Source organism: Odocoileus virginianus, chromosome 17, assembly GCF_023699985.2.
Source record: "Odocoileus virginianus isolate 20LAN1187 ecotype Illinois chromosome 17, Ovbor_1.2, whole genome shotgun sequence".
Lineage (NCBI taxonomy): Eukaryota > Metazoa > Chordata > Mammalia > Artiodactyla > Cervidae > Odocoileus > Odocoileus virginianus.
In genome coordinates, this window is record NC_069690.1 from 27453130 (window position 1) to 27472535 (window position 19406).

General features: G+C 41.4%; 1 protein-coding gene across 7 annotated transcripts in view; it reads right to left on the reverse strand.

Moving 5' to 3' along the window:
• Window positions 1–19406, reverse strand: part of STX8 (syntaxin 8) — a 199486-nt gene that overhangs the window by 179843 nt on the left and 237 nt on the right. For 3 of the 7 annotated variants that reach the window (XR_011492229.1, XM_070479090.1, XM_070479093.1), the window contains exons 1-3: window positions 18763–18883; window positions 9511–9610; window positions 1886–1980 (exon numbers count right to left, since the gene is read on the reverse strand). The exons of 1 other annotated variant lie outside the window; for it this stretch is intronic. Coding sequence is in view for 5 of the 6 variants with exons in the window: in XM_070479090.1 (XP_070335191.1) it covers window positions 1886–1980; window positions 9511–9610; window positions 18763–18779 (212 nt within the window). In the remaining variant the exon portion in view is untranslated. Of the gene's footprint in view, window positions 1–1885; window positions 1981–9510; window positions 9611–18762; window positions 18888–19406 lie in introns of those variants that run through there. 3 more of the 7 variants (XM_070479092.1, XM_070479091.1, XM_070479089.1) reach the window with 3 other exon arrangements.

A 19406-nucleotide genomic window follows, 5' to 3' on the forward strand; every position in this document is an offset into this window, starting at 1 on the left:
ACGAAACCAGAGGCCACAAGATTTCAAAATACGGTTAGACTGCAAGCATTTAGAAGAATAAAGTAAATTATTACTGTACCATGCTTGGTACACCTTATAATTAATAACTAGCAGATATTATTAATAGAAGAAAGTAAAATTAATTTACATCTTGCACCATAGGTTTAACATATAAATAAGATGTGCTATGTCTGGGAGTTTCCCAGGTGGTGCTAGTGGTAAAGAATCCACCTGCAATCCAGGAGACATCAGAGACACAAGTTCGATCCCTGAGTTGAAGATCCCCTGGAGGAGAGCATGGCAACCCACTTCAGTATTCTTGCCTGGAGAATTCCCATAGACAGAGGAGCCTGGCAGGCTACAGTTCATAGGGCTGCACGGATTTGGACACAACTGAAGCGACTTAGCACACACACACACATTATAAGATGAGGAATAATCAGTTACCTATTAGCAAATACAGTTATTATTAGATCAGGAAACAATATTCAGCTATGTTTCTAATATATGATTTAGGTAATACTAAAATGAGTTTGCACACCTTGATCCCATGTGCAGACTTCCAAGCACTTGGTAAAGAAAACAGCTCTGCTAACTTGAGGTCAATGTATTAAAACGTATGGATTTTGATAAAATAAAAATTCCTTACATAATAAACTAATTGGGCAGTAACAAATAATACCAGACAGAGGGTAAAGTTACAAACTAAACATATCAGAATGCTCTAATTGTGTTAAAAATAAGGCCTCAATTGTTCACTGAAATTAAACTTTTATTTGAAACCTTACTGGGTAAAAAACTGAATACTAGAAATCATGCAACTATCTAAACCAACCTCTCTGGTGACATATAAGGATGGTATTTGGAGAAAAATACATTTTTACAACATCTTCTATTGTTTTATCTGTTGCTGCTGCTGCTAAGTTGCTTCAGTCGTGTCCGACTCTTAGCGACCCCATGGACTGCAGCCCACCAGGCTCCTCCACCCATGGGATTTTCCAGGCAAGAGTACTGGAGTGGGGTGCCATTGCCTTCTCTGATTGTTTTATCTAAAAAGCTACATTTTCACCATGCTTAAAATTGAGCAGTAACAACCCATTTCCTGAGATACCAAAGTCTGGGTCTTTGGTATGAACCACGGATAAAGGAAAGGGATGGTAAGAGAAGCCCAGTTTGAGGTCAGTTGTAAACTCAGATTTAAGGGATTAGTTTATGTAACAGGTCACATATATTTTCCTAAATTGATCAGATCATGAATTTCTAAAAAAATAAAAAGATTTTAATACTTGTCATGGTTGGTAGGAAGTAGAGGTGATGTCACAACTGACTTCACACAGGTGCCTCCTACACCCCCACCTAAAAAACCTCCCAAACCTGGGGTACTGTCACTTCTAGAACCATAAGGTGAAGAAGTCACATCTCAATAACCTACATAATCGGGGAAGAAAAAAGTACGGTTTCTACTGGTACAGGCCTCTCAGAAAAGAAAAGGAATTGTTCAAAACTCTGGGAACTGCACTGAGTAGAATCATGGCTCAAGAGCATCACAGAAGTTCTGCTGGACTACTTTCACCGCAGACTAGACAGGTAGCAACGCGGGGCTCGGTATAAACACAGCGCTAACAGAAAACATGAGCTGCCTGCATGGTCAAGGTTACACCCAACTAAGTAAGTTCTTGCTGTGCGTCTTGCTTCGCCAGCATATTCACTGTAAAACATATAACGGACCCTTAAAATAGAAATCGAGATTATAGGCAATATTTTGGAAACCAGGTCTTCCTCAAGCTGTGGAAAAAATCTGGGTGGCCCAGATTCCTTCCTTTCTTAAAATAAGACTGCTTGTCCTCCCACTCTAGGCAAGAGGTGGAAATGTTTACATGGATACATCTGATGTGTTGCCACAGCTCTTAGCAATAAGTCCTTCAAAAGGGCGATCTTTTCCTTCAGTTTCTGCAACAAAGCTCTGATTGTCACGGTAAGCTGAAAAGAAAAGAACACAGCCTAAGTATGCTAGTCCAGAGGTGTGGAATCTCCTAAAAATATCATGTAAATGCTGCTTTACAAACTGATTCCATCAGGGGAAGGCTGGAAGAGAGATCAAGCCTCCCAGTGATAACCTCAAGATTGTATGGAATCTTAATGGTTGCCTGGGCCAGCCACCCATCTAACACTTATACCCAATCCTATGACCTGACCAGGTGGTAAGTCGGTCCATCTATGAACCCTGACTTTGCTTTCACAATCAGTTGAATTCTGGCCCTTGAACATCTACCTTCTGATCCTATTTGTCTACCAGGAGCCACATAAGAAATTGCATGTACCCCATCTTTGCTCACCAGCAAAAACCCCACAGTTCCCTCACCCACACTGCAAAGAACAAGATGTCAAGTCCCATGGCCATCCTGGACAGACTTCCCTAAACACACTGCTATCCTTACAATCCATTAAAAGTTTTATAGCAGCGTGGCCTTTCTTTACAGGGGGAATGTTAACCACATATGACTCTTTTCTCCAGGAGTATGTGAATTTTCTCCAATTTACAAACCCAGAGTCAAGTTTTGTTTGCGATTCTAAGTGTTGCCTTAAAGGATGGTGGAGAGGTGGCGAGAAAGCCTCTCAGGAATGTTAAAATATGAAAAATAAAATCAACCCTGTAAACATAGTCAACCACGGATATAATCGGGGGTATGTTTAGAAAGACAAGATTGTCACAAGTTTCATTTGCTACCTTGTTAAAAGGAACAATTATACAACTGCAGTGAAGTGGGGGCTCTCTCCTTAGATTAGTGGGGTCACACAAGGAAAACACAGCAGAACAGCAGAGGCTGGCCAAGGATGACATACATCAAGCAACCCTCAAAGGTGTCAGCAGCCAAGAAAAATCTAACTGTTAACTCTTCTAATACCTCTGGGAACCACGGAAAAACCACCCACAATGTCTATGGGGAAACGCCAAGGAAGGCAGATCCTTCCTCCTTCAAGAAATGAAGAGCAAAACAGACAAACAAAAGAACAATGAACACACACACACACACACACATCAGGTCTAAGAGTCTACAAAATTAAAGATCAAAAGCATTTAGCGGATGAAAAAGTATGTAGTCATTAAAAAGTATGAATGACATCTAAATTTGTTAACATACGAAGATACCCATCGTAATTTATTAAAAGGAAAAGAAATCAAGTCATAAAATGCAATGTCACTCACATAGAGAAAAAACAACCCAGGAACTAAAGACATCAAAACATCAAGTGTGGTTATCTCTAAGTAGCGGGATTTCTTAATATTTTATAAGAAAACTATTATTTTCAGGAAAAAAAATTCTGTTCTGAGAATTTAACAGAAGCTTTCCAAAGCACAGAAAAGGATGAAAGCATAATTCGTATTTTAAACTAACACAACACTGGTAATAACAAGCACTGACAGGAGATAAGAGAAAAAAATAAGCCACTTGCCAATCTCCCCTAAGGATTATAAATGTAAAAGCCTCTACAAAATATTAGCAAATTCAGAATTACATTAAAAATGACAGTATGCCATCACCAAGCAGAATTTATCTGAGTAATTTAAAAATACTTTGATGTTAGAAGATCTAATAATACAGCTAATAGTATTAATAACTAAAGTTACTAGTAGTATTAATAACTAAAAATAGAATAAACATATGATTAATACAACACGGGGGAAATTAATTAAAAACAGGACAAAAACAAGGAAAGAAAACTCAGAATGGGTCAGTGCTGCCTTAACTGCAATATTATTTAACTTTGGTCTAGAGTTCTAACCAATGCAATAAGACAAGTTAAAGAAGTACATAAGGGCTGAAAAGAAGGAAATGAAATTATCATTATTTGCAGGCTAAAAATAGTCTATTTGGCAAAGTTAAGAGGATCAACTGAACAATGACTAGAAAAAGGTAAAGAATTCATGGTGGTGATCAATCACAAAATGAAAAAAATCCAGGGCATTCCTAAATTCCAGTAGGAAGAACTCTTCTAAAATTATTTTTAAACATCATTACCAATATCAACAAAATCTGAAACATATCTAGCACACTGCCTGACCTATAGTAACTGCAGAAAATACTGCTGAAGGAATGAGTGAAGGGAAAGAATCAACACCGCAAAAATGTAAATGCTCCCCAATTTAATCTATAAATATACTGCACATCTATCCAAAATCCCATGTGCAGTGCTTTTATTAGAGAGGAGGTGGTAGATGAGGCACAGCACAAAATTCTTTTTAATAAAGCTACGCAGGGCTTCCCTGGTGGCTCAGTGGTGAAGAGTCTGGCGGCCAGTGCAGGAGACACGGGTTTGATTCCTGATCCGGGCAGATCCCACACGCCGTACATGGAGCAACAAAGCCCGTGCACAATGCTGAGCCTGTGCTCTAGAGCCTGGGAGCTGCAGCTACTAGAGCGTCCTCGAGCCTGTGCTCCACAGAGAAGCCACTGAAATGAGACGCCCACCTACCAAAACTAGAGAGCAGCCCCCACTCTCCACAGCTAGAGAAAAGCCTGTGTAGCAATGGAGACCCAGCACAGCACCCCAACCCACCAAGGAAACAAAATAAGTAAGCAAAGCTATGCAAAACTGCGCTTAGAAGAGGATAAATGAAGGGAAATATAGAAAGATCAAGGGTATGTGTTACACGGGGGGCCTTAAACAATCAGATGTTAAATCTTTATTTAAAAAATTGCAAGACTATGATGCTAGCAGTTACCAATGGCTTCATCAGTGCAAAAGAACAGAAGGTCCAGAAAGAGTGCAGCTATGTAAAAATTCAGTGAATGAAATAGGAAACATTTCATACTTGGGTGGGGATTAATAATTTAGCAAATGGGGAAAAAATTATAATACACAAAACAAATTCCAAATATTGTAAAGATTTCTGTGCTCTAAAAAAGATTAAAATAGAAGAGGAAAGTTTAAAGAAAATTTAGGTAATTAGACAAAGTATTTCTGTTAACATAATCCCTGAGTATGAAAAGCCTTTCTATAATAAAAAAAAAAAAAAAAAAAAAAGCCTTTCTATTATCTCCCTTTCTCCTATAAGAAAAGGCCATGAATAAAAACAGTGATAATTTCAAGTAAAATTTAACAAGTATGTATATTTTTAAGAAGTCATTTATAAAATCCAAATCCAAATTAATAGAAAAAGTATTTGTACCAAATGTGCCAGATCAAAGCTTAATCAAACTTTAGTTAACAAATAGGTAAGAAACACTTGGAAATTAAGAAACAATAAGTTAGGTTAAGAATATGTATAGGAATGTAACAGGCAATTCATAAAGGAAGAAATACAAACATCCAAAAAATATATTAAAAGATGCTCAATGGCATAAGTAACTTTTAAAATGTATATTAAACCACTGTATACTTAACAGAGAAAGATTTTTTTAAAGTTCATCAGAATTGGTATAGACATGTGAATCTGAGACATTTTTAAAGTGCTTAAAATTTTATACAACCTAAATCCAGAAAGCCTACATTGAGGAATTTAATCTAAGCTGGGCAATAATTCAGTCATACGGGAAACTCATTTTTATAATTCAGTTCAGTTCACTTGCTCAGTCGTGTCCGACTCTTTGCAACCCCATGGACTGCAGCATGCCAGGCTTCCCTGTCCATCACCAACTCCCAGATCCGACTCAAAGTCTTGTCCATTGAGTCAGTGATGCCATCGAACCATCTCATCCTCTGTCGTCCCTTCTCCTCCCACCTTCAATCTTTCCCAGCATCAGGGTCTTTTCAAAGGAGCCTGTTCTTTGCATCACGTGGCCAAAGTATTGCAGTTTCAGCTTCAGCATCAGTCCTTCCAATGAATATTCAGGACTGATATTCTTTAGGATGGACTGGTTGGATCTCCTTGCAGTCCAAGGGACTCTCAAGAGTCTTCTCCAACACCACAGTTCCAAAGCATCAATTCTTCAGTGCTCAGCTTTCCTTACAGTCCAACTCTTACATCCATACATGACTACTGGAAAAACCAGAGCCTTGACTAGACAGACCTTTATTGGTAAAGTAATGTCTCTGCTTTTTAATATGCTGTCTAGGTTGGTCATAGCTTTCCTTCCAAGGAGCAAGTGTCTTTTAATTTCATGGCTGCAATCACAACATGCAGTGATTTTGGAGCCCCACCCCCCCCCAAAATAAAGTCTCTCACTGTTTCCATTGTTTGTCCATCTATTTGCCATGAAGTGATGGGACCAGATGCCATGATCTTCGTTTTCTGAATGTTGAGTTTTAAGCCAACTTTTTCACTCTCTTCTTTCAATTTCATCAAGAGGCTCTTTAGTTCTTCTTCATCTTCTGCCATAAGGGTGGTGTCATCTGCATATCTGAGGTTATCGATATTTGATATTTCTTCTGGCAATCTTGATTCCAGATTGTGCTTCATCCAGCCCTTAGTCAAGTGGTTTATTGGGCTTCCCAGGTGGTGCTAGTGGTAAAGAACCCACCTGCCAATTCAGGAGAAGTAAGAGAGGCAGGATAGATCCCTGGGTTGGGAAGATCCCCTGGAGAAGGGCATAGCAACCCACTCCAGTATTCATGCTTGAGAATCCCATGGACAGAGGAACCTGGTGGGCTATAGTCCATAGGGTTGTACAGAGTCAGACACGACTGAAGTGAGTTAGCAGATCAGAAGATGATACTGGCTGAATGGATCAGGGATCTAAATGTAAAAAATGAAACCATGAATTTGCTAGAAGAAGTCAGGAACAAATTCCTTTATAATCTACAAGTAGCAAAAGCTATGAGTGAAAATGCAAAGGCAATTAAAAATTGATAGTCAACTTTATTTAAAAACAAAACTAAAACTTCCATATGACAGAAGCTACCATGGACAAAGTCAAGCAACAAATGATAAAGGAGAGGAAATAATTACAATATATCAGAAAGAGCTAATCTCCCTAATACATAAAGAGCTCTTAAAAATTAAAAAAAAAAACAATAATCCAATAGAAAAATGGGCAAAAGACAGGGAATTAATTTACAGAATATATATATATATATATATATATATAGTGCTTAAGAATGTGAAAACATACTTCATATCATGAAAAATGCAAATTTAAAACTACACTGGAAAGTGAAGGAGATTAAGAGGTACAAACTTCCAGTTATAAAGTAAGGAAGTCAAGGGAATATAATGTACAGCATAGAGAATATAGTCAATAATATTGTAATAATTTCATATGGTAAGATGGTAACTAGACTTATCTGGTGATCACTGTAATGCACAAAAATATCAAATCCCTATGCTGCATACCTGAAACCAATATAATATTATAATTCAATTATGCCTCAATTTAAAAAATAAATAAAATTACACTAAAATTTTATCTCACTTCGGTTGGCAAAAATTCAGGAAATTGACAGCGCCCTCTGCTGGCCAACCTGGGAAGCCAAAGGTGACAACCCCTGTGGAGGGTAATTTGGCAACAGGTTAAAAAAAAAAAAAAGAAATCACAAATGCCCTGGTTCTGAGAATTCACTCTTAAAAGAATCTCACCAAAAAAAAGAAAAAAGAAAATCACAAAGCTATTTATTGCAGCATTATTCTTAAGAGCAAAATACAGGAAACAATCTAAATGCCTATTCTTAGGAGACAGGTTAATGAACTACAGTACACACAATAGGGGTTTCCTTGGTGGTTCGGTGGAAAAGAATCTGCCTGCCAGTGCAGGAGACTTGGGTTAGTTTCCTGGGTCGGAAAGATCTCCTGGAGAAGGAAATAGCAACCCACTCTAGTATTCTTGCCTGGGAAACCCCATGGACAGAGGAGCCTGGCGGGCTGCAGTTGATGGGGCTGCAAGAGAGTCAGATATGACAGAGGAGCCTGGTGTGCTGCAGTTCATGGGGAAGCTAAGGAATCAGACACAAGTTAGTGACTAAACAACGACACACAACAGAGCACTATAAAGTCCTAAGAAAAACCAAAAAGATCTCAACGAATCAATATTTCTGATACTACTGTTAAGTGAGAGGAACAAGATACAAAAGAGTAACAAGGAAGAGAAATGAGAATACACACACACACACACACACACACACACACACACACACCTGGATGCTTATTTCCACAAGAAGTAACCCAGGAAGAATAAACGAGAAATTAAGTTAAAAAAAAAAAGGATTACTCTAAGAAGAAGTTGAAGAAGGCATGAAAAAGGGTGGAATGGAGACAAGTCTTTAAGTATACCTTTGTATATAATACTGACTTCTGTACTATATAAATGTTTTACATATTTAAAATTTAAGGGCAGGGAAAAAAGCAAACCCTGAAAATGGACATCAATAGATACAGAGAAGAGCATAAGATACAGAAAAAAAATAATCAATTCTCATATCTTTAGAACAGAATAACCTTAGTAATCTTAGTGGGATATTCTAAATTTAAAAATAACCATAAAGAGACTCAAACTACACTTAGTATATGTAGTGGCACTTGTGTAATGATTCTGAAAACTTTTTTGTATAAACTATAAGAGAGACCAGGATTCCCATGTAGCTCAGTGGGTAAAGAATCCACCTGCAATGCAGGAAGACTCCGGTTTGATCCCTGGGTCAGGAAGATCCACTGGAGAAGGGATAGGCTACCCACTCCCGTATTCCTGGGCTTCCCTGGTGGATCAGCTGGTAAAGAGTCTGCTCAGAATGTGGGAGACCTGGGTTCAATCCCTAGGTTGGGAAGCTCCCACAGAGAAGGGAAAGGCTACCCACTCCAGTTTTTGGCCTGGAGAATTCCATGGACTGTATAGTCCATGAGGTCACAAAGAGTTGGACATGACTGAGCGACTTTCACTTGTATGAGAGACCAAATGAGCAAGAACATACAATGCTTTTGGAAACCTGGGTTCTCAGTGCAGGAAAAGGAAAACACTAATTTGGAATGGGGAAGTTACAAAGAAACCTGTGATGCTGGATTAGAATCAGAGGAATTGGCATGGACTCAGGATTTGCTGGAAAAAACCTTGCAAAATCCCACCACTGTCTTTTTTACAGCCCAAAAGCGAAGGATGATCATGTTTAAATGTAAAATGTAAAAAAAAAAAAAAAGACTATCATCGTTTTGTTGAGAATGGTTACTCAAAGAGGTAAGAACTTGCCTCTTGTTCTGCAGAGCCTGATAGATTTACCACCTGGGGGAGAGTGTACCAACTCTGGAACTAGACTATAAAACTGTTAGCAGCTTTTAAGATAAAATAGGAGAAATTAAAGAGATGCCCTGCTTCATTTGGTCTCAGTGATGAAGTTAACCATGAATGAACCGGTTGTAATGTCCATTTGACCTATGGCAACCCACTCCAATATTCTTGCCTGGAGAATTCCATGGACAGAGGAGTCTGGTGGGCCTACAGCGCTTGGAGTCACAAAGAGTCAGACATGACCGAGTGACTAACACACACAGGTTGTTATACATACAGCCTCTGAAAGGGGAGGGTTTTCAGACTTCAGAGCTCAAACAAATCCTCTGAAGGGCCCAGTCTCTCCTGGCCTTACCTTGGTTGTATTTTCACCATTTCTTTCATACTGATTTCGCTGCTGAACTTTCTCGGCAATCTCTTGTGCAATTTGGCAGGTAGAATCGTAGGTGGAGAACCTGCGTCAGAGCCATAAAGAGAGAGATGCGTTGAAAGTTCCTTAAAGGAAATTTCAGCGTAATCTAAAGTTGCAGTTTGTAATTCTAGTCATGACCGCGAACAGGAAGGGAGGATGATCAGAGGGGCAGTAAAGGCATACACCGAGGTGAATGGTAACTCATTATGGGATGGGTTCCATTCTCAACTCTTCTTTGTAACAACTCACTCCACCCACACAAGAACGCTGGGAGCTGGGTCCCCATCCCCAGCATATACTTGAGAAAAATCAGGCAGACAGAGGTACAGCCACTTGCCCCATTGGTACCTCCAGCTGCAAACCCCGGCTGCCTGGCCCCAGCCTGTCTGTGCTCCTAACCACTGTGCTCTCTGGCCACTGATCGAGCATCCCAATGCATTCATTCACAAAACATTCAGCAAACATTTCTGGAGGCCTAGCACAGCTCCAGGCATGGGAGGATACAGCAATGAACAATGAACTCAAAAGACCCCACAGAGACTGAGACAGAACTGTGTCTGAGTGTCTCCTGCGGAGGTATGGGTCAGCAGTGGACTGCCGCAGGGGCAGAGGCTCTGGGTGCAGCAGACCTGCGTTTGGCATAAGCCCTATTGGAGGAGGTCCCCATTAAATCCAACATAGAGCTGCCAGAACTTACACAGGACTAGGAAAATAGACTCTTGGAGGGTACAAACAGAACCTTATACCAGAACCTCACCAGGACCCAGGAGAAAGGAGCAGTGACCCCAGAAGAGACTGACCCAGACTTGCCCAGGAGTCTCTGGTGGAGGCGTAGACCAGCCTGCTGCAGGGCTGGGGGCAGTGAGTGTGGCAGTGCTGCATGGGACCTTTTGAAGGAGGTCTCCATTATCTTCATTACCTCCACCATAGTTTGGCCCCAGGTAAATAACAGGGAGGGAACACAGCTCCACCCATCAACAGAAAATTGGATTAAAGATTTACTGAGCATGGCCCCGCCCATCAGAACAAGACCCAGTTTCCCCCTCAGTCAGTTTATCCCATCAGGAAGCTTCCATCAGCCTCTTATCCTCCATCAGATGGCAGGCAGACTGAAAACCACAATCACAGAAGCAAAACGTGGTCCACTGGAGAAGGGAATGGCAAACCACTTCAGTATTCTTTCTTTGAGAACCCATGAACAGTATGAAAAGGCATAAACACAGGACACTGAAAGATGAATTCCCCAGGTCAGTAGGTGCCCAATATGCTACTGGAGATCAGTGGAGAGATAACACCAGAAAGAATGAAGAGATGGAGCCAAAGCAAAAACAACACCCAGCTGTGGGTGTGACTGGAGATAGAAGTCAAGTCTGATGCTGTAAAGAGCAATATTACATAGGAACCTAGAATGCTGGGTCCATGAATCAAGGCAAACAGGAGCTGGCAAGAGTGAATGTTGACATTTTAGGAATCAGCGAACTAAAATGGAGTGTAATGGGTGAACTTAACTCAGATGAACATTATATCTACTACTGTGGGCAAGAATCCCTTAGAAGAAATGGAGTAGCCATCATAGTCAACAAGAGTCCGAAATGCAGTACCGGGATGCAATCTCAGAAATGACGGCATGATCTCTGTTCGTTTCCAAGGCAAACCATTCAATATCACAGTAATTCAAGTCTATGCCCTGACCAGTAATGCTGAAGAAGTGGAAGCTGAATGGTTCTATGAAGACCTACAAAACCTTCTTGAACTAACACCCCCCAAAAAATGTCCTTTTCATTACAGAGGACTGGAATGAAAAAGTAGGAAGTCAAGAAACACCTGGAGTAACAGGCAAATTTGGCCTTGGAGTATGGAAAGAAGCAGGGCAAAGACTAATAGCATTTTGCCAAGAGAACGCACCGGTCATAGCAAACACCCTCCTGCAACAACACAAGAGAAGACTCTACACATGGACATCACAAGACGGTCAATACCAAAATCAGATTGATTATATTCTTTGCAGCCAAAGATGGAGAAGCTCTATACAGTCAGCAAAAACAAGACCGGGAGCTGACTGTGGCTCAGATCATGAACTCCTTATTGCCAAATTCAGATTTAAATTGAAGAAAGTAGGGAAAACCACTAGACCATTCAGGGAAGTCCACTAGACCATTCAAGTATGACCTAAATGAAATCCCTTACAATTATACAGTGGAAGTGAGAAACAGATTCAAAGGATTAGATCTGATAGACAGAGTGCTTGATGAACTATGGACAGAGGTTCATGACACTGTACAGGAGACAGGGATCAAGACCATCCCCAAGAAAAAGAAATGCAAAAAGGCAAAATGGTTGTCTGAGGAGGCCTTACATATAGCTGAGAAAAGAAGCAAAGTGAAAAGCAAGGGAGAAAAGGAAAGATACACCCATTTGAATGCAGAGTTCCAAAGAATAGCAAGGAGAGATAAGAAAGCCTTTCTCAGTGATCAGTGCCAAGAAATAGAGGAAAACAATAGAATGGGAAAGACTAGAGATCTCATCAAGAAAATTAGAGATACCAAGGGAACATTTCATGCACAGATGGGCTCAATAAAGGACAGAAATGGTATGGACCTAACAGAAGCAGAAGATATTAAGAAGAGGTAGCAAGAATACACAGAAGAACTATACAAAAATGATCTTCACGACCCAGATAAACATGATGGTGTGATCACTGACCTAGAGCCAGACATCCTGGAATGCAAAGTCAAGTGGGCATTAGGAAGCATCACTATGAACAAAGCTAGTGGAGGTGATGGAATTCCAGTTAAGCTATTTCAAATCCTAAAAGATGATGCTGTGAAAATGCTACACTCAATATGCCAGCAAATTTGGAAAACTCAGCAGTGGCCACAGGACTGGAAAAGGTCAGTCTTCATTCCAATCCCAAAGAAAGGCAATGCCAAAAATGCTCAAACTACTGCACAATTGCACTCATCTCACACGCTAGTAAAGTAATGCTCAAAATTCTCCAAGCCAGGCTTCAACAGTACATGAACTATAAACTTCCAGATGTTCAAGCTGGATTTAGAAAAAGCAGAAGAACCAGAGATCAAATTGCCAATATCCGTTGGCACATTCTCTTGAAAAAGCAAGAGAGTTCCAGAAAAACATCTATTTCTGCTTTATTGACTATGCCAAAGCCTTTGACTGTGTAGATCACCACAAACTGGAAAATTCTTCAAGAGACAGGAAGACCAGACTACCTGATGTGCCTGTTGAGAAATCTGTATGCAGGTCACGAAGCAACAGTTAGAACTGGACATGGAACAACAGACTGGTTCCAAATAGGGAAAGGACTACGTCAAGGCTGTATATTGTCACCCTGTTTATTAAACTTATACATCTCAGAATACATCATGAGAAACACTGGGCTAGGTGAAGCACAAGCTGGAATCAAGACTGCTGGGAGAAATATCAAATATCAATAACCTCAGATATGCAGATGACACCACCCTTATGGCAGAAAGCGAAGAACTAAAGAAACTCTTGATGAAAGTGAAAGAGGAAAGTGAAAAAATTGGCTTAAAACTCAACATTCAGAAAACTAAGATCTTGGCATCTGGTCCCATCACTTCATGGCAAATAGATGGGGAAATAATGGAAACAGTGAGAAACTTTATTTTTGGGGGCTCCAAAATCACTGCAGATGCTGACTGCAGCCATGAAATTAAGACTCCTTGGAAGAAAAGTTATGACCAATCTAGACGGCATAACAAAAAGCAGAGACATTACTTTGCCAACAAAGATCTGTCTATAGTCATGTATGACTGTGAGAGTTGTACTATAAAGAAAGCTGAGCACCGAAGAATTGATGCTTTTTTTTCTTTCATTTTTTTCTCTTTTTTTTTCATTTATTTTCATTTATTTTTATTAGTTGGAGGCTAATTACTTTACAATATTGTAGTGGGTTTTGTCATACATTGACATGAATCAGCCATGGAGAATTGATGCTTTTAAACTGTGGTGTTGGAGAAGACTCTTGAGAGTCCCTTGGACTGAAAGGAGATCCAATCAGTCAATCCTAAAGGAAATCAGTCCTGAATATTCACTAGAAGGACTGATGCTGAAGCTGAAACTCCAATACTTTCGCTACCTGATGCAAAGAACTGACTCATTGGAAAAGACCCTGTTGCTGGGAAAGACTGAAGGCAGAAGGGGACAATAGAGGATGAGATGGATGGCATCACTGACTCAATGGACAAGAGTTTGAGTAGGATCTGGGAGTTCATGACGGACAGGGAAGCCTGGCATGCTGCAGTCATGGGGTAGCAAAGAGTAAGACATGACTGAGCAACCGGACTAAACTGAAGAAGGAAAATAAGGCAGGATAAAAGGATGTAGAGAGGCAGGAGAGCAGCTATTTAGGGAAGAGCCCTACAGAACAACAGGTAACATAATGCTCTGAGGACAAAGGACACACACCCACCTGACACCAGAATTCTCTCGAAACATATCCTGAGCTTCTATTTGCTATTTAACAGGGGTGGGGGCTTTGAAGGGTTCACAATGAATCTCTAACAATCCCTTAATTTTTCCTTTGCTAACAGCCTTTTCACTTTTTATCTGTTTTGGAAAATATCTAAGTGTGTATACACATTTCATCTCTTCTAAAGGGTGGAGACTATGAATATATTACAGATATATTTTCCAAGACTGCACCAGTAAACAATATTTAGATCTGCTGTGGAATCTAATGTTCCAATTTTTGTCTGAAAAAACTAAACAAGCCATTTCTTAAAATCTTTGAATTCATGTGTCACCTGAACACTGAGGGGACCTCTTTTCGAACAAAGAGAAAAAAACAATTTCCAGTCCTTTCCCTGAGGAATCTTACTATAGTAATTATAACTATGGCTAACAACTGAGTACCTGATCTGGGCCAGGTTCTATGCTAAGAGCTTTACATTTTAAATTTAATAAGGATCCAGTGAGGTAGTGTAGGAAAAGGCAGTGGCACCCCACTCCAGTACTCTTGCCTGGAGAATCCCATGGAGAGAAGCCTGGCAGGCTGCAGTCCATGAGGTCGCTAAGAAATGGCAACCCACTCCGGTGTTCTCGCCTGGAGAATCCCAGGGACGGGGGAGCCTGGTGGGCTGCCGTCTATGGGGTCGCACAGAGTCGGACATGACTGAAGTGACTTAGCAGCAAAGGTAGTGTAACCTATGGGGCCTTCCTGGAATAGACCCCACTTCCATGTCTTCCACCTGCCTCTTGTCTACAGAAAAGCTTTAGCCTCCTAGGCCTTCCTTGAGTTTCAAAGAGTGAATTTTGAGAAGAAAATGCAGAAAGAAAGGAAAACAGTCAAGACAAAATAAGAATAGTTTAGCCATTAAGCAAAGTCAAGGACGTTTATTTCCTCCTCAAGGGATGTAGACAATATTCTGAGCCGTGTCCTTCAAGCTGTCTTGCAGATACTGAATCCCCCACCAGGCAGACTTTAACTTTTCCCCACTTCGCCCCCCACCAAGCCTGTAGAACTCAAACGGTTTTGGAACGACAAGGTTGATGATGCTGATTCTTGATTACCTCACCACCACCTAATCGGAAGAATGTCCACGAGCTGATCACGCACCCCACAACCTCCCTCCCTCATCCTGTCTTTAAAACTCTTTCCCTGAAAATGAAAGCGTTAGTGCCTCAGTCCTGCCCGACTCTTTGAGACCCCTTGGCCCGCCACGGGGCGTGGGGGGGTGGTGGCCGGAGGGCGGGGAAGGAATTTGGATGTGTTTGGAGCTGTGGCTACCAGGACGCCTTGCTTGGCAGCGATAAACGCTGCACTTCCCTTCACCACCACCAGGGATCAGTAGATTGGCTTTACTGTGCGCTGGTGAGCAAACTTGGTTCGGTAACAGGATTAACTCACATATATATTCACGTATACAAAAAGTGAGCAGGTGATATAAGCCAATACATAATTAAGGAAACAGTAAGCTGATAAGGAAAATGGGGTGCTGGTCCCAACTTTGCCACATTTCCCCCATTTCCCCTCCATGTCGTCATCAATGAAGAGAGGTTCTTAGGTCTGACTCTGCGGTCCCAGACCACATAAATACAAATCAATAATTAATAAGGTGAAACACACCTCCTGACAGATGAGGAGTAGAAATGACAAGTGCGTATTTCCGGAGTTTGGAAGTGAGAGAAATTAGTGGCCGAGACACTTGGACCTGATAAGGCTGGGCCAAGAGGTTATACCTTGGGCTGAACCACAAGGTCAAAGCAGGCCTCTCACTCCAGCAAGAGGGAGGAGCATCTCCGAGAGGAGGTGAGAGGCCCAGGAAGCAAGCAAAGATGAAAGGAAGGGAAAGAGCCTGGCATGGTCGGCTGAGGGCTAGTCCTGGGTAGGAGAGTGAAGAACAAAATGGTGGAAAGGAGTTGAAGTTTCTGCAGAGCCTTGAGTAGCATGATAATAAGGTTTGAAAGGAATCTGAGAACTGTGGGGTATACTTTTACAGAGAAAGTGAGGCCTTGAAGAGGTTATGGGAAACGCTTGTGGCCAAAACCCCAGTTTTCTTGCTCCTAATCCTTGTGTTCTTACCTGAGCTCTACAAACTGGTTATCAAATTCTGCTGCACATGTGAATCACTGTCTGGTCTGCATGTGCTCAGCTGTGTCCAACTCTTTTGTGACCCATGGGTTGTAGCTTGCCAGGCTCCTCTGTCCACAGGATTTTCCAGCAATAATACTGGAGTAGGTTGCCGTTTCCTTCTCCAAGGGATCTTTCTACCCAGGGATCCAAACTGCATCTCTGGCATCGACAGGCAGATCCTTTACCACTGAGCTACCTGGGAAGCCCCTTGAATCACTAGGGACGTTTTTTAAAGCGTCCTCATACCCCAAGCATTCACTGAATTGGCAGGGGGCTTGCCCTAGACGTGAGGAGTTCTAAAGCTCCCCAGGAGATTCCAATCTATAGCACAGCTTGGGAGCCAATAGCCTAGTGGTAATGGGCAACCTCATGATGGAATCAGCACACAGGTGCCTAAAGTGCTAGTTTAGGAAAAGTAACCTGAACTCTACCTACAGAAATCATTGGGAATGAAAGAAGAGTGGCAGGAGAACAGTAGATGACTTCTCCAGCTATTCAACTCCATAACCAGCCACTAACATTTACTTTCTGTAAGCCATAAGGCTATAAAGGATTGGACAACAGCAGAAAAGAAGAAAATAAAAATAGTGGAGATGAGTCAATAATCTGATAGGAGGAACGAAGAAAAAGTAAATGATAGGAGTTTTTAGGTCTAAGAGACTAAGAGGATGGTGACTCCATGACAGAGGCTGAGGAACTGGAATGGAGAGGGAAAAAGTGGTAAAGCTGATTAACTTTTATCAAAGAGCCTGATCAGAGACAGTCACCATGCGATATTTCTATTACACAGTGAGCTTACCATTTGCCTTGATATGCCATTAAAAGAGTAACAGTCATATTCTACTTCTAAACAGGAGTAAAGCATCACTGCCATGATCTCGACAGCAGGAGGGCTAAGCTGTAATCAAGTCTGTTTTTCTAGATTTTTCTAAGTCCTATCCCCTACTCCTTTCTGCTCTCCTGATCAGCAGCCTACTTTGCAAGGAAGTTGACAGAGCACAGCAGAGTGCCCCAGTATTTCACTTTCAACAAACATGAAAAAGCTGCTAAGTTAAACTACTTGAGAGGAGGAGGAGAAATTATCAGTGCTTTTCCGCATTAACCGTGGAAGAGGCCTAGGGGTTTGGGGATAGTTTCCACCCACCTAAATGGATACCCTGGGACCGCTACCTTATTTCTAAGCTATATATCCTACTTTATGTGTAAAATGAGGGAATTAGCCTCCATGAAGTCGGAGGGCAACTTAGTCATCTGTATCAAGGGCCTTAAAGATGTTCATACTCTTGGACCCAGTAGCTCCACTTCTAGGAACTAAGTCAAGGAAGTGAGAGATGGAACTAAGGGGCCATCTTCCCAATTAAAAAAAAAAGGCAAAAAAACCCTAGTATTTTTTAAAAAGATACAAAGAGGGGAATGATTAAATCATACTGCATCATGGTTATTCACACGATGCACTATTAAGCAACATAAAGATTGTTTTTGGTGAATATTAATGATACAGAGAAATGGTCCCTGTTTCTATAAAATACATTATATACACACATATATTATACAAAATAAAAAATTCATTTAAGAAGTCAACAATGGCAATTATTCCAGATGACAGAATTACAGATGGTTTTTTTTTTTTCCCCTCTGCAAATATTCAGTATTTTCTGAATTTTTCTATCAGGGTGTTAAAATTAGGTGAAAAAAAATAGTATGGAATCAGTTAAGCCATTGGTCCAGACAATCCAGATCCTAGGTAGATTAACTTTGATCTTGCAAAGTTAATCTCTTAATATCCAGACTGCAACTTAACTATAAACTATGTTAGAAGTACTAAAGTGAGACATATTCTCCAAAAAGAACCATGTAGAGCTAGAGGGTTTTTAATTAGTAAACAAAAAGCTCAAGTGAATATGCTATTGCAATAGGTTCCTTGGATCGGAATTTGTGTCTTTCATCATTCAGTCCTAGGGACTTGACTGTTGAATAAAAGACCCTTATCAGCTACTGTTTTACTGCGTAAGTTGCTGCTATAGACAGTCTTCATGATACTGAGGTGAGGATAAAATACCTTATCAACAACCAGCATAATTTCCTTCCCAGATTCCTGTAAGCTTTTTTTGAAGGGCTCACAAGATCTAGACCCCAGTGTCAACTGGTTACTAACTCGCTGACTCCCGTGAATTCTGAACCTCCGTTTCGCTACCGGCGAAATAAGGAAATTCACCAGAGGGACTGGCGTTCTACAAAAAAAGGTTACTCTGACTTCACTTTCACAGGAGTCCCGGGGAAGCCTACATCAGCCAGTTCCACCACCAGGATGGAGATGCGGCTCAGAGATTCGGCGTTGGAACTCCCCCAAGGGTCCATCGCATCTCCCAACCCAGCCACCCCTGCAGGACTGAGAGTGTCGGCGGGATGCGGCGGAGCGCAACCCCTCAACCCCCGGCTCTCGGCGGCAGGAGGATCCCTGCTCCCCCACCCCTCATTCCGAAAGGCCCCCGGCCCCAATGCCTAGCGATCGCCCGCTCCCCGGAAGCCTGGTCTCCCCCGAGACCGTCCGCGCGCTGCCGCTCTCAACCGGGGCTCACCAGGGGTCCGGGGCCATGGTGCAGTCTCCACCCGCAGCTCGGACACTTCCTGCTCGCAGCAGCTGACTACGGCGGCCCGCGCGGCTCACACCCCGCGGCTCGACCCGTGCGCGCCCGGAACCCCGAGTTTGCAATATACATACCCTAAGGCCTCCAATCTATTGATAAGAGAAAAACGCAAGCGCTTCCCCGGGGACTGAGGGCCGGACCAGTTTGCCTCCTTTAAGAGACGCGAACAAAAAAAAAAAAAAAAAAGAGAGAGAGAGAGAGACGCGAACAGCTGGGTGCAATTAAAATAAAATTGTTTTCGAACAAAATCCAACCATTTTTCCCGGAAGGTGGGAGCCCCTTAAGACCTCTAGCAGTTAACATTTTATTCTGCTTAAAACAAAGAAAAAAAAACTGGACTGTGGTGATAGTTGCACAAATTGTATAAATTTACTAAAACTCACTTTAAGTAAATTTTAGGATATGTAATTTATAACTCAATAGTTTAATTATTTTTTTAATCCTGCTTCAAGGGACCCAAAGAAGTGTCAACTATATATTATAGCAGCCTTCCCAGCAGAGGCATTCCTTTATGTTTAATTTTTAAATGCCATTAAGTACTTGATTATATCGTTACCCAAAAGGTCACAGACTCT